A 16269-nucleotide genomic window follows, 5' to 3' on the forward strand; every position below is an offset into this window, starting at 1 on the left:
GTTCCATTCAGGGTCGTCTTTCTTTTTGTATTGCCACCCTTCTCCCACTCCCCCGCCTGTTTTGATAGATTTATGCTTTGAGGAATTGCTATTTGAACTCTAAGTGTTAGTAGCATAAAAATGAACATAAATCAATTTGTGTCTGAATTTACTCTCAAAACTCCCCGGGGACTTGAAGAAATGTCATTCCTCCCCCCTTATTCCCCCTACCCAGTAAGCTGCAGAAACTCTACATTATTTTACATCCTATTATAATTTTTTTTTTTGGTCTGATTTTTGAAGAGGACATTTATTGCCTAAGAAGGCATGGATGATCTAAGGCAATCATGCCCGTTAGGAACTACAGAATGTTGTTGTTATTTTTAAAATAGCTTTAAGACCATTTAAAGGAGCTCTGATCACTAGGGCTCTGTCCTGAATAGGCGATTTATACTCCTTTTTATCTTTGGGAAGCCCTTCGAGAGAGCTGTGCAATCATTACTTCCAATCTGTCCAAAGGGAGACCAAGTCTCTGAAATTGGAAGAGACATTCATGAAGCCACATTGAGAGTCAGTGAAGATAACTAATATAGCTCAGGACTACAGAGCCTCGTGTTGGTGTCTAATGTCGGATGCCATTATAGGGCCTGGTAGTTGTCCTGGTTTAATTGACGAAAGCTCTTGGGCTGTATGAGTAGCAATCTCTGAAGGAATGGGGAGATCACATGATTGTAGTTGGGGGAAAGAGAGGAAGGAACTATTTCAGAGAGGTTTGTGGGTATTCCACCATAGTGGTGCTCAAAACTTTTGTTTATACTATTAAAAATTATTGAGGATTTGTCCAAATAGTCTTTGTTTATGTGGGCTAGATTTATAGATATTTGCCATATTTGAAATAAAAACTGATTTTGAATTAGTACATACTCTGAAAAGATTTCAGAGGACCACTCCCCCTCCCTGCCCCCCAGGATTCTCTGGACCACTCTTTGAGAACCACTTGTCTGCCATAGGAAACCTAATGTCTGAGACTAATAGATTTATAGATTTCTGAGCCAAAAGGGACTCTTTGTTCTTCTGTGTCAGTATTGGTCCATTAATGGGTTAGCTCAAGTATTGGGGCTCAAAAAACTCTTTATAATCTATACATGACGTGGAACTAAGATTGGGCACAAGAACAGAATTTGTTCTGTGGTTTCAGTCATGTTCAATTCTCTGTGACCCATTTGGGATTTTCTTGGCAAAGATTCTGCAGTTGTTTCTTTCTCTAGCTCATTTTACAGATGAAGTGACTTACCTAGGTTTGCACAGCTAGATACTAGAGTGGTTGGCCATTTCCTTTTCTAGCTCATTTTATAGATGTGGAAACGGAGACAAACAGGGTGAAGTCACACAGCTGTTAAATGCCCGAGGCTAGATTTGAACTCTGGAAGATCTTGGCCAGATGCTGGATCCACTACCCCCTTAGTAACTTAAGTGACTTAATTTCTTTGGGACTCAGTTTCCTCATCTGTGAAAGGAAAGGGTTTAGACTTAATGACCTTTATCATCCCTTCCAAGTCTACCTGTGAAATTCTTTTTGAACTAAAAGATCTTTACAATTCCTTCCAGCTCTAGAATTCTGATAGGATTATTATAAAATATTCTTTATCTATTTACCAAACCAATTTCCCCTCAGGACCTCCATGAGATAAATTCTTGTTTGTCTAGTTCTACTGCCCAGAGATGTAATGAAGATAAAATGAGATAAAAGGCTTTGCAAATCTACTTCAGGTTGCTTTTTCCCCTGTAAGAATTTAAAGTACTTTTTTTTTTTTTTTTTCCTTTTTGGCTAGACCTGTGATCTTAGTGGCATAGGAAATTCCATGTGAGGAAACTCCCTCTACCAATATAGCTTGCTGCCCTCTCAGTGCTTTACAGTCTCAAAGAGTTGTGATGTTCACAAGGTCACCAGCCAGGATCTGTCAATCTGTTGTGTAGTTTTGGGTAGTTTTAAGCTTTAACAGGCTATCTTATATTCTTTTAACACTGCCTTTTACATTTGATCCTGGAGGCAATAGGGAGCCACTGAAATTTATTGATTATCTCCAATTTATTCTTTATGTCTTTTTATACAAAATGTTTGCATGTTATTTGCCTAATTCCACCTTTCCTACTTTATCCTTCTTCCTTCTAGGAGTTCATTAAGGTCAGGAAGTATTTTTTTCCTTCTGTTTTTACCTTTCTTTATGTCCCCAGAACTCAGGACAGTAATAAATACTTAATAAATGCTTGTTGACTGATTATTGAATAGGGAAGTAATCCAATCATAGAATAAGGATCCTTAGAGTTTCCATGGGACCTCCTTCAAATGCTGTGAAAACAAGTCTTACTGGCATAGAATGTCAGGCCCAGAGCCAGAAAGTCTCATCTCCCTGAGTTCCAGCCTTTTAGCTGGGTGACCCTAGGAAAATTTGCCTCAGTTTCCTAATCTGTAAAATGAACTGGAAAAGACAATACTTAACAACTTCAGTATCTTTGCCATGAAAACCTCAAATGAGGTCACAGAGAGTCAGACATGACTGAAAACAACTGAACAACAACACAATCTATTATAATCGGTGCATGTTTAAAAAAAAAAAAAAAAAAAAAAGCTAAGCTTCCTGCTTGCTCAGTACAGTGACTTCCCAGCTTTTCTGGTCATTCAACTCAACCCTCTGAAGGGAATATGTGGCATATTCACTTTAAGAAAAGGAACATGGGGAAGAGCCAAAAAAAAAAAAAAAAATAGTTGCTAGTTTTCCCAAATTTACTGTTGCACAGCCCCTTTTTGAAGTTGACATAATTTTCAAATATTTATATGGGCATATTTTCCTTTCAAATAGGTCTGTTCTGCAAAGATTTTACTTTTTATTTTTGTTTTGTTTTGTTTTCTTACTTTTATCCCTGAAAAGAACAAATTATAGGAAGAAAGATTAATGGTAATGCAGCGTGATATAATGTTTGCTAATAGGCTGTCAAAGGTATTGCTGGGAATTACAAAGGTTTGTTTCGCTTATGAATTCAATTATCCAATAGGCTTTGAAATATGGTGTTTGCATCCTTTCAGGCACTCAATGCTGTGTTTGAAAAAATCCCAGAGAATGAGAGCACCGATGTCTGTCGGAGTATTGCTGTCAACGTCCTAGACTGTGATACTATAGGACAAGCCAAGGAGAAGATCTTCCAAGCATTTTTAAGCAAGAACGGCTCTCTCTATGGGCTCCAGATCAATGAAATTGGCCTGGGTAAGACAGTGGTGGGGGAACAGAAGTATCTTATCTCTTTCCTCTCCTATTTCCAAGGCTCCCTTTCCTAGACATGTATTATTGTGAAGAAGGCAAGAATAAGCTAATGATTTCTTTTGGAGGCATGTGGGATGAAGAGGAGATTTTTGAATTAAGTATTCTCTATAATATCAGGTTCTTAAGGATCTTTTAGGCACAACATGTTACATTTGTTTTACATTGAAAATATTAATGGTAAGAGCCTAGTACAGTCTCTAGGTATTTTGTATGTGTGTCTTTGATGGGTCTGTTGTGACACTGGGGGCTGAGCCATTATTAGCAGAATCTCAGCTCTCCCCGGTTAGCACCAGTGTGTTGGAGAAAGACATTCTCAGTTCTGTCCTCCTCACCCCACCCCACCCACCTTTTTTTTTTTTTTTTTTTTTTGGTTAATAGCATACAGCATTAAGTATCTTCTCTGCCTTCCTCCTACATAAAGTAGCATCTGCTGTGAATTCATTTTGGACTCTTATTGGTACACTGAAACCAAGAACATATGCGTGAGCAAAGTAACCGGGACCTGCTTCCCTCAAATGTTCATAAACATTTTTAAGTTCGACTCTGTAGTAATCTCCCAAAGACTGCCAGAGGATTTCCAAGGGGATAATGGGATAGAGAGAAAAGAAGGCTAAGAAATCACAGCCACAAGTAGATAAGTTTCATTTCTTCTTCAGTTACAGCTATATAGTGCTTTGCTAAGCAGACAATATAGGAAGGAAGGAAGGAAGCAAGGAAGGAAGGGAGGGAGGGAGAAAGGAAAGGAGAAAGGAAGGAAGGAAGGGAGGGAGGAAAGAAGGAAAGGGGAAAGGAAGGAAGGAAAGGAGGAAGGAAAGAAAGGAAGGAAGGAGGGAGGGAGGAAGGAAAGGAGAAAGGAAGGAAGGAAAGGGGAAAGGAAGGAAGGAAAGGAGGAAGGAAAGAAAGGAAGGAGGGAGGGAGGGAGAGAAGGAGGAAGGAAGGAAAGGAGGGAGGAAGGAAGGAAGAAAGGAAGGAAGGAAGAAAAGGAGGAAAGGAGGAAGGAAAGGAGAAAGGAAGGAAGGAAAGGAGAAAGGAAGGAAGGAAAGGAGGAAGGAAAGAAAGGAAGGAAGGAGGGAGGGAGGAAGGAAAGGAGAAAGGAAGGAAGGAAAGGAGGAAGGAAAGAAAGGAAGGAAGGAGGGAGGGAGGAAGGAAAGGAGAAAGGAAGGAAGGAAAGGGGAAAGGAAGGAAGGAAAGGAGGAAGGAAAGAAAGGAAGGAAGGAGGGAGGGAGGGAGAGAAGGAGGAAGGAAGGAAAGGAGGGAGGAAGGAAGGAAGAAAAGGAGGAAGGGAGGAAGGAAGGAAGGAAGGGAGGGAGGGAGGGAGGGAGAAAGGAAAGGAGAAAGGAAGGAAGGAAAGGGGAAAGGAAGGAAGGAAAGGAGGAAGGAAAGAAGGAGGAAGGGAAGGAAGAAAAAGAAAACCCTAGTAGAATCTCCAAGTTAAATCGAAGACAAGGTTAGTCATAAGCCTAGTCATAGTGGCCACTAGATAGCAGAGATAGCTTGAGCAAATCCATAAAGAACAATATTCACTTGTGGGTCCCAACTGAAAAGAAAGCAAGGTAGACAAAAACCATTTGACAATGAGAGAGGCAACACAATTTACACACACACACATAGATAGATAGATAGATAGATAGATAGATAGATAGATAGATAGATAGATAAACAGTAAAGACAGTGATACACATATCTACATACATACATACATAAAATGTTATACTCAGAATCAATGAGTCATTGATTCAAATCAACGTGCCCCCTATATGCCAGGTACTGTGACATAAGTCACACATTCCCAGTCAAGTATTCAGTTCAAGCCCTGACTCTGATCCATACTGACTACCTGACTCTGGAAAATTCACTTAATTTCTCTGTACTTCATTTTTGTTAACTGTCAGTTGATGAGGTTGCATCCCAGTGTCCCATAGGTCCCTTCCAACCCTAAACCTATGATACTTTAATCCTTTGATTTAGCCCTTCTATGTTTGGGGCAACTCTATGACTCTAAATTACAGAAGATGTACCAATCTGCACTGGAAGAGGGAATTATCCCAATCAGAGTTTCCTCTAACTTTTTTTTCATCGATTCCTAATCTTTTAGAATTGGAGAGGATTTTGGACATCATGTGGTTCAGTGCTTTCATTTTCTAGGGGAGGAAACTCAAACTAGAGAAGCTAACCCATCTTAACCTTAATTCTGAGGTCACACTGCTAGCTGGTATTAGGGTGAATCCTAGAAGTTAGGTCACCTGACTCTCACTTCTGTGTTCTTTTCATGATTTGATTTATGTATCAGAGTCTCTGGCTTGAACGTGGCTCACAAGTCTAAGATCCATAGGATCATAGGATTTAAGACTGGGGAGAACACCTGATCTAGTCTTCTCATTTCACAGCTGAAGAAATTGAAACTCAGACAGGTGAACACACATGTGGGTATAAGTGATGGAACCGGAACTATTCTTCTGATTTCAGTACCATGCTCTTTCCCAAGAGAGCCCACTTTTTTGACTGGGTTGGGGAGGGAAGAGATGGGGAAGACTACCCCTAAAAGGCATTATTGGCAGATTTCAGTGAGAAAGCCCTCTTCCTGTGTGGATTTGTAACATTGTTGTCTAAGATAGCAGAGAGATGGGCTTGAATGCAGACTTTCATGACTCAGGGTCCTTCCCTGTCCACTACCTCCAGTTGCTTCTCATTGTCCACTTAGCATTGAAAAAAAAGAAAAACAAATGTTATTAGCGCCTCAAGGTACATTCTGATTCTTCCTCATTCAGTCAGCTTACAATGATCTCACAGGGAACCATGGGAGAGATTGTGGATGATGACTCCGTGCAGTCCATCTATATAGCATCAGTAAATAGACTTGCAAACGGTCTGTTGTGGTATCATAGTGCACAGAATGCCATGCCTGAAATAAGGAAGATTCATCTTCCTGAGTTGCATTCTGACCTCAGCCATGTGACCCTGGGCAAGTCACTTAATTCTATTTGCCTCAGTTTCTTCATCTGAAAAATGAGCTAGAGAAGGAAATAACTACTATTTTTATCAAGACAACTCCAAATGGGTTCATAGAGTCAGACATGATTGAAAAATGACTGAACAACAACAAACTCACAGCTCCTGTACTACATTATATCATACTGTACAATACTGTACTATAAAGATAATAGTCAGTACTATTATCTTCATATCTTCATCAATGAATGATACTTTTTAAGCCCTTACTATGTGCTAAATGATGAGCTAAGTGCCAAGAATAAAAGTAAGAAAAAAAAGATTGTCCTTAATGTCAAGAAACTTATTCTTTTTTTTTTTTTTAACTTCCTGAAACATTCAACTAAAATAAGCATTTCCATATGCATTGTGGAAAAGAAAAGGATTGTTGAGGGAACTGTGAATGACTTATACAAGCACTCACATGCTCATAAGATGCAACAGCTCATTTAAAAGAGCAATGACCATGCAAGGGGGTTTATATCTTGGCAATCACTAGGTAGACACATTAATGTCTGGGCAATCAATTGACCACCCTTTCCAGAAGTGATGGTACATGCTTACTATATGTTGATGTTTTGGTTCTCCAAACATGGGGTCATAGATGCGTGCATGTAGAATTGAATTCCTTTCCATAAGTAGTCTAGTCCATATTCCTCATTTTACAAACGAGGAAACTAAGATAGCAAGTGGTCAGGAAAAGAACCTGGACTTTGGGCTCAATGCTAGATCGGACATTATATCCTAGTCTCCTTGGGCTGTCTGTCTAATAAAGTCATTCTTTAAATGCATAAAACAAAAGATATCCAATTACAAAAGAAACAGACTATAGTGAAAATAAAGGTCACTTGTTCCCAGTTAAGTTACTAGATCTTTGGGAGTGCTTGGATCTTATGTCAAGAGCCAGTTTTCTTTCCACTGTATCGCAGTAGAAGTGTGGCCAGAATGGGAAGGGTCACCATTGGTCAGTGTGAACAAATTTTTGCAAATCTGTTAATATTCTAAAATTCTGACTGAGCTTCCTCTAAAAAAAAAATGGCAATGAATCCAGTGTGTTCTCCATAAATCACATTCCAGCTTAGTTTTGACACCATGGTTTTTTTCATGGATGGTCTCAGGGTGCATGCTTAAGGGATAGGATGCTACATAGTCTTGGTCTGCTTTAAAGAGTCCCAAGGCCTGTCATATCTTCCCAGATATTCCCATCACAAAATTTGGTAAATATCATCTCAAAAGGGAGGATTTTAAGAACTGTTTTGTGCCAGTCCAGCTAACTCTCCTATCTTCAAATGAATGTTTTTCACATTTTTGTTTGTTTTATTTGATCATAAATAAAACTCTTAAAGTTGAGAGGGTAATGTTTCACGTGAATGGTTCTTTTCATTTAGAATCTTGAAAAGAAAGGGGAAAAATGATTTTTGTATCTTTCAGAGCTTCAACTGGGTACACGGCAGAAAGAACTTTTAGACATAGATAGCTCTTCCGTGATTCTGGAGGATGGAATAACCAAGCTAAATACCATCGGCCATTATGAGGTAAGAACAATGCTGGCATTTGGGCATCAGAAGCATCCTCTGTTCGTTGTCCCATCTGATCTTCTCTATCTATAACCTGGGGAGTTAGCAGTGCAAATATTAGGTTTCTTATATTTTCTTACATTACAAATTACAGATTACACATAGAACAACTGAGGCACAATTAGATTTAGAGCTGAAAGGGAGTTACACACACATTTTCATTTTCTTTCAACCTCATTTTCTCCATCAATACTAATCTTGAGAGTTCCTCTTACCATGTTCTACTAAGCTCTGGGAGATACAAAGACAAGATCATTTGGGTCTCTGTCTTAAGGAGTTTATATTCTTTTTCTTTTAATTATTTTTATTATTAAAAATTTCACAAATATCAATAAACATGAATATTTTCTCATACAAAAAAAAAACAAAAGAAAGAAGGGGATTACCTATAAACTATGAATTTCTAGCACATACAGCTTATTTTTAAAGTTAACATTAATTATTAATCAGTAGTTCAAAACTTCCCTGAATTCTTTTTCTTCTTTTCATCAATGTCCTTTCTATTTCTACCACTTTCCTATTCCCAGTATATGAAAGGAAAAAAAAAAAAAAAAAAAACCAAAGACTTTCCTTATAACAAGTTAGTCAAGTAAAACCAATCTACCCATTGGCCATAGGTAAAATTTTGCGGAAAATGGATATTTCTCACCTCTCCATCAAGAGAAGGATATTTGCTTCATCATCACTCTTAGAGTCATAGTTGATCATTGTATTGATCAGAATTCTTAAGCCCTTTATAGTTGTTTTTCTTTACAATGTTATTATTATAAATTGTTCTCTTGATTTTCTTCACTTCATTCTTTATCTTTTTCATATACATCATTGCAGGCTTCTCTTCCATCATTTCTTACAGCACCATAATATTCCATTATATTCATACACCATAACTTGTAATGTCATTTACCAATTGGCAGGAACATTCTGTTTCCAGTTCTTTGCTACAACAGAAAATTTGCTTGTATTTATGAGTCCTTTCCTTTCTTTTGGAGGAGGGTGCTAGTTTAGTTACTTTGGGGTTAACCTTCCTGATTGGCTTCCAGAATGGTTGGAGTAATTTACAAGCAAAGAATTTATATCCTAACAGAAATGGAAGAGACAACATCTCAGATAACTATCCTAGAGAGATAGACTGTTAGTGCTGGGAGAAACTGTAAAGATCATCTTTAAAGTCCAAAGCCCTCATTTTTTTTCCCCTTAGTAGTATTTTATTTTTTCAAATTACATTTAAATAGAGTTTTCAGCATTTCCTTTTATAAGATTTTTACTTCCACTTTTTTCCCCCTCATCCCCCATTCTCAAGATGGCAAGCAGTCTGATAATGTTATACATGTACAATCATATTAAGCACACTTCCACATTAGTCATGTTATGAAAGAAGAATCAGAACAAAAGGGGGAAAACCATGAGAAAGAAAAATCAAAACTAAAAATGAAAATATCCTCTTTTGATCTGCATTCAGACTCACTCCATAGTTCTTTTTCTGGATGTCTACCCCTTCATTTTTACAGATAAAGGAACTGAGGCCTAGAGAGAGAAGAATGGCCTTGCTTGTAGTGACACTAATAATTAGTAGCAGAACCAAGAGCAGAATCCAGATTTTTCTGCTTCCCTAAAGCCCCATGATTCCCTGTGGGTTTTTCTGCCACTTTAATTTACATTTGGGAGAATGTGACCTAATGGTTATATGAGCTTATAAAAAGTATGTTTGTAGATTATATCATCAAATCATTCATTTAATGGATTTTTATTATATATAGATATAAAATACATATTATGTATAATATTTATTATATAGTAATTATAATAATGTATAATTATATATTTTATATTATATGTAAATATGTGTATTATATATTTTTATTTATTTATATTATTTATTATATATATTACATAATCTATATTTTTATTTATTTATGTTGTGTGTGTATATTCTCTCTCTTCTCCCCTCCCCTCAGCTTTTCTAGATATTTGAGTTGTTTTTTGATAGACTCCTTTTTGTCAGTGGATTATAATTGCTTCACAGACCGGCCTACCAGCTAAGAAACTGGTTGCCATGTTTGGCTGCCTTTTCCTCGGTCATAGTCAGATGTTACTGAAGATGCTATTTCCTTCAGGTGTCAGGGAGAGGGGACAGAGAGAGTGAGGGATTTGATCGCTTGGCAAGGGTCGTGCAATATCCAGGTGAAGTTTTGTTGTTCAGCTTCCTTCAGAGTCTGCTTCTGTCCCTGGGGCCCAGGCAGCAGGCTGGTACGTCCAGAAGTCAAGAGGCCGGCCTTCTGAGAAATGCCTTTCTCCTTTGTTTTTGATTGATTTGTTTGACCTGTGCAGCTGTGACAGTGAGGATGGTGCCAGCATCAGTGAGTCTCCTGGCCTGGCACGGTAACGATGTCCTAATGGGCACGGGCACTGTAGGAAAGAGGCCGATTCCACTTATTTTCGTTAATTGAGAAAGACAGAACAAGCGACTGGAGCGGGGAAAATGAACTGTTAGAGCTGTCAGCAAGGCAAGGGTAAGACTTGTCAGGGGAGATAGAGAATCAGTCTTCACTGGAGACAGCGGCCATGCTAGACACCTATCTGCTTAAAGATGATAATGAAATTAATCCTGCCTCCAGCCACTTCCCGTCCAAATGATTTATTGGCTTTATACCAGAGTATTGCCGCATAGTAGTAATAAATGACAAGACTAGAACTCGAGGGCTTAAGAGTTCTCCTTCGGATTTTAAAATCCATGCTGGAGAAACTCAGAGCTCGAAGGAAGCCTCAGAGGTCACTGAGTGACCCGCTCTTCCGCGCTAGACCAGACCGAAGCTATCACAAACAGAGGAGGGATTTGCTATTTCTTCATTTCAGATGTTATTTGTTTTGTTTCCCAATTGATAAGTATTTTATTTTCTCTCTCTACCATTTAATGCCCACTGGAAAAAAAGAAAAAAAAAGCAAAAGCAAAACCTTATAACAAATATGCATATAGTCAAGCAAAACAAATTGCCACATTGGTCATATCCAAGAACGTCTCATTTTGCTTGTTGGCCCATTGTCTCTTCCGGGAGTTGAGGTGGGTAGGGAATACAGGTAGCGTTTTTCAACATTGTCCCCTGGAAAACCTACACTATTCCTTAAAAATTCCGTGAATTTGGCCACTTCTTATAGTCTCTTTCCATATCTACTAGTATAATAAAGCAATACTTATTATATATTTAGTAAACTTTCAACAATGTTAGATTGTTTGGGAAAAAATTATATTTGAAACTACTACTATTTTTGCTGTTGCTGCTGCTACTGCTTCTGCTACTGCTACTATTGCTACTGCTACTGCCACTACTATTTATATTGTACTTTAAGGTTTTCAATGTACATTATATATGATAAAACCTTCTCTTTGAGGATAGGCATTGTTTCATTTTGTATTTCTAGTTTCTGGCATAGTGCTTTGCCTGTAGTGGATGCTTAATAAATAATTGATTGACCAATCCATTTCAGATGCTAATATGGTTGATTTTGGGGGAAAACTGCTTATCCTCTCATGTTGGTCGTCATTAGGGAGCATGATAGCTTGAGAGCTCAAGCAGTAATTTAGGATCTGTAATACACCTGTAGCTAATCAGTCATCCAGCATATATTTGTTAAATAGCTAATGTCTTTAAAGAATTGAACTAGGTGCTGATATACAGAGAATTCACATAAGATATATATAGTCCTTTTCTTCAGTGAAGGTAGAGTCATTTGAGTTTCACAAGCCCATTTTACAGCTGGAGGAACAAACTCAGTGAGGCTAAGTATCTTGCCAGTGAAATAGCAGCTTCTGCAGTGTTCTCATAATTTCTCTTTCCTCCCCTCCATTTTTAAGAATCCCAGCTTTCTTTAAGGTGCAGCTATCTGCTGCAGGAGGCTTTTCCCAGATCCTAGTGCTTTCTCCACCAGGGATATTCTACATCTACTTTGTATGTATCTTGTGTGCACCCAGTTATGTCCCTGTTGTTCCTTGGAGAGAAGGACTTTTCTTTCTGTTCCTAGTAGTTAGTATAGTGCCTGGAAAATAGGAGTGCTTAATACATGTTGATTGATTCGTTGATTGATTGGTGAGTATAGGAGTCTGGGAAAGGACATAAACCAAGTTCCTCAGCATTCAGAAATCAAATTTTACCAGTCCCTCCTGAATTGATTGGTGCATCTCAAGCCAAACTCATAAAGAGATCGATTTATGAGAATGCAAATTTATTCATTTGTAGTGGCAGACAAAGGAGATAATATGACCAGTCATTTTTAAATGATACTATTTCCTTCCTGATGGGTAGCCCTCTCAGGAAGTTAGATTAATTGGACAGTCTTTTGAGCAAAAGGAGCGGGCTATTTATTCTTAAGGAATATATACATACATTCTTATGTGTATGTATGTATGTATGTGTGTATTATTTTTTTTTTTGAATCAAAGTGGTAGCTTGATAAATTGTTCTTCTTGACTCAAGGTTGGCAACCATCGAACTTGCACTTTTAGAGACAATTCTGTTGGCAAATATGCTGCCCCTCTGTCCCCATAAACCACAGAAATGTCTTGGAAATGTCAGTATTTCAGCCAATCTGACTGTAAGCATTTCCATAAAAATAGATCCAGGGCATGAAATATGGATGATCAGTGACTGGAGAAGCATCCCAACTCCTCACCCATTTTAACCCAGTCTGTGGCTCTCTACATAGTACACTGGCTGTCAGTAAGGAGGGGGTGGTTCCTAATGGCCTTGAATTTTCAAGTTATAAAGCTTTAAAACAGAGGCTCAGGGGCACTAATGCAAAGATCAAGGCCTAATCTCCTGAGCTTTCTGAGCATAGTTTTCGTCCTTTGGGATAGATGATGAACCCAGTATTTTTGCCAAGAAAACTCCCAATGGGGTCCCAATGGTTACTACTGAAACAACTGATCAACCACAACTAAATAGGAATAATAATAACACCTGCATTTAGGCAATTGTGAGGTTTAAATCAAATCATGTATGTTATAGCACCTGGCAAACCTTAAAATGCTATATAAACATTAGCTATCATTACTGTTGCTGTAGTCAGTGCTATGAACACTGGAGTTGGAGTGAGAAAGATCCAGTTTTGAACTTTTTTCAGATTCTAGCTTATGACTCTGGGCAAATCACTTAATCCTGTTTGCCTCAGTTTCCTTGTCTATAAAATGAGCTAGAGAAGGAAAATGGCAAACTACTTCAGTATATTTGCCCAAAACAGTCAAATTCCAAATGGAGTCAAGAAATGACTGAACAATGTGGTCCCCTAACGTGTGGAAGAGGGTGGCTGTGATGTTGTAGACTAGATTTAGCTTCTGGGACTCCCATTTTATATTTATATAAAAATTGCCCATATAGCAGCTAGTAATCATCTTATCCATGGCCCTTAACATGATCTGATCCCAGCAAGGGGCACAAAAGCCATCCCTATTCTATTTTGGTCTTGAGAGGATGTTGCTCGGCTTGCAGCCACTGAGGGGTTAAACTTACAGACTGCCTTGCAAACACATTAAGGGAGCAGCATTTCTCTTCACTATAATTAAATCCTCCCCGAACTGCTTCTTTCTCTGACTTTTGCTTCATGTGGGCTGTTCCTATGAAACGGATTGATGCCTGAGCATCCCAATGGGTGCATGATCCATTTCTCCAGAGAAATCCGCCCCTTGAGTACACAACAGTTTCTTTTAGAATCCATGCTTTTTCTCCATCTTTACTTCTAAGGTCACCATTCATCCAATAACAGCTAAGCCCTTTTCTTGAGCAGTATTTGTGTTCTGCAGGCAGCAAGAGGAGAGATATTTTTTCAGGGAATAAAAATTACAACCTAAAACCACTTCAGTCATTCAGTTATAAAGTTGTGTGATGTGGAGAAAAATTTGGCTATCATTTATTTCAACTATGACTGGAAAATCTTCCTTGCTTCAGGTTTGCAAAGTCATTGCTATTCACAGCTATTCCTCACAGTGTCACGGAACCTCGAGAGTTGGAAGGGCCCCCAGAGACCATTGAAAACAGTAGTTCTTAAGCTGTTTTTTTCACTTACACATCTCAACGGTGGTCAAATGAAGCCTCTGGAACCATTCTCAGAATAATTTTTTAAATACATAAGTGGTCATCTATCTACCTCTAAAACAAAGAACCAGAAAGAATTTGTTTCCTCAGACTACTTGGCGGCAATACTTCCTTCACAAAGGTGGTAACTTGGTGAGATCTTCATGACTCAAAGAAGAATTATAAGTCATTTCCCTTTTATGAGCCTCAGTTTCTCCTGTTGTAAAATGAGAGGATTGGATCAGATCCCCTTTGAGGTCCCTTCGATTAATCAGGAGACATTTATTAAGTATTAAGTATATGCCATGTACTATACAGGACATTGAGGATATATACAGAGACAAAACTGAAACAATCCCTTACCCCCAGTAAGGTTAAATTCTATCAAGAAAGACAATATGTAATCCACATAAGTAGGTTCAAAGATCTTGATCTATAAGAATAAAGCCCTGTCAGTCCAGAGCTCATTTTAGACAAAGAAGGGTGAAGGAACAGAGATGTATGGGCCAAGCATCTTTAGTGTTTTGCCTTGTTTTGGAAATCCTTTTGGACGTTCTGTCTTGGGTGTCTCAAGAGTCAAGTTTATATGATGTGATGTGATATGCCTGCTGTGACAGGTCTGTGCCAACTAGCCCTGAGCTTCCTTCACTGAAGGACCAAGCAAGGTCATGATCCTGAAGCCTTGGGAGCAGAGCAGAGAGATTTTAATGGAGTGTCTTTGGCTTTAGATTCCAATCTTGGAGACAGAGTTGGGCTGTGGCTGAAAGGCAAGAGGGCAGGCTGGGAGGAAGGAGCTTGTGACACAAAATAATAATTCTGTATAATTCCCTTTTAGCACATTTGCCAAATCAGAGATTGCGATATTTGAATTTTTATAGAGGTTTTTACATTTTCTTCATTAATTATTTGAGGGGGAGAAAAAGGCACATGGAGAATTCAATTTACCTTCACAATTCAAACAGAATGACTTCAATACAATTCGAAGAGCAAATTAACAGTGGATATTTTTCTTTTTATTTAGTATTTTCTATTTCCCCAAATACATGTAAAAAACCAATTTTCAATGTTAATTTTCAAAACTGAGTTCCAAATTCTCTCTCCCTCCTCACCCATCATTAAAAAGCCAAGCAATTTGATATGGGTCATATCTGTGATATGCAAAACATTTCCATAAAATGGATGTTTTTCAAGAAAATTGCTATTTGTGAAATTGTCATGTTAGATCTCACAGAACCATAGAGGATCTCTAATCCAAATTTTTTACTTTTTACATGTGAGGGAAACTGAGATCCAAAGAGATCAAGAACTTAGCCCACTGTCACAGATGTAGTAAGTAGGAATTTGATTTGGGATACCAGTTGAACCTGGGAGCCTCAATGATTTATTCAGATCCATTCAGTGTATGGGAGAAGCTGAATTTGAAACGAGGTCTTGGCAATTCCAAAGCTGACTTTATGTCCTCCTGTGTTCTGGTAGATTTTAAAAGTGTCACTTGATTTATTGATTTATGGATTTCTCTCTCTAGATGCTTATGATTTGTAATTCTGTTGCTGGGAAGGCTTTGAGGGTCCTTACCATCCCCCTTCTGCTACCCCATACCAAAGTGTCCAGTTGGTCACAGAAAAATAATTATCTCTTTTTTTCATCCAATCCTCGAGTGTTATGAGAAGCTGGAAGGAATTTAATTTAAAGTTAACATGGGGACCTGTTTTGCCCTCAGTTGGAGAAATTTGTCTCTGCCACAGATTCAGCCAGTGACATTAACCTTTCTTAGATTTAATTTAGTTTCCATCCCAAGCACAGAGGCCCATCAGAAGCAACCTGCTTCCCGATTAATGAGGTTTTTGGACTTCCTCATACAAATCACACAGAGCCATGTTTTTAATTCTTGTGATTTTATAGATGTTTCCAAAAGCTTTTCTCTTTTCAACTTTGCAGTAGCATGAAGGAGAAAACAGAAATATATTTTTTAAAAAAACACACAAACAAACACATCTGTACAGGAACATTTTTTTTTTTTTTTTTGTCTTCACAATGGAGTTAAAGTGTCTTATGGGAAAAAAAAAAATGCACCAGCCCCAGAGCAGCTGTGAAACGCTTCACAAGATAAGATTAGGCTTGTCTTTAAAACAACCACCACCACCACACATACGCATATACACACATACCCTCTACTAATAAAATACATTTACACTTGCTCATGAGAGATAATTTCAGAGTAAAAATCTCTTGGACGCCAGCCCCATCTTTCTGCACAATATCTTAGAGCCTGAGATCAGTGCCAACCGTTGGCTTTGTTGCCAGCTTCTGAAAAGACACTTGAACTTCTGGCAAAGATCCCTA

The 16269-nt window shown here is 38.3% G+C and overlaps 1 protein-coding gene across 2 annotated transcripts in view; it reads left to right on the plus strand.

The window, feature by feature from the left end:
- PLXNC1 (plexin C1) overlaps nt 1-16269 on the plus strand; it is a 221191-nt gene that overhangs the window by 178714 nt on the left and 26208 nt on the right. For both annotated transcript variants that reach the window (XM_074271219.1, XM_074271218.1), the window contains 2 exons: nt 3065-3242; nt 7719-7822. In XM_074271219.1, coding sequence (XP_074127320.1) covers nt 3065-3242; nt 7719-7822 — 282 coding nt within the window. The remainder of the gene's footprint in view (nt 1-3064; nt 3243-7718; nt 7823-16269) is intronic.

This window comes from Sminthopsis crassicaudata, chromosome 5 (genome assembly GCF_048593235.1).
Source record: "Sminthopsis crassicaudata isolate SCR6 chromosome 5, ASM4859323v1, whole genome shotgun sequence".
Taxonomy (NCBI): domain Eukaryota; kingdom Metazoa; phylum Chordata; class Mammalia; order Dasyuromorphia; family Dasyuridae; genus Sminthopsis; species Sminthopsis crassicaudata.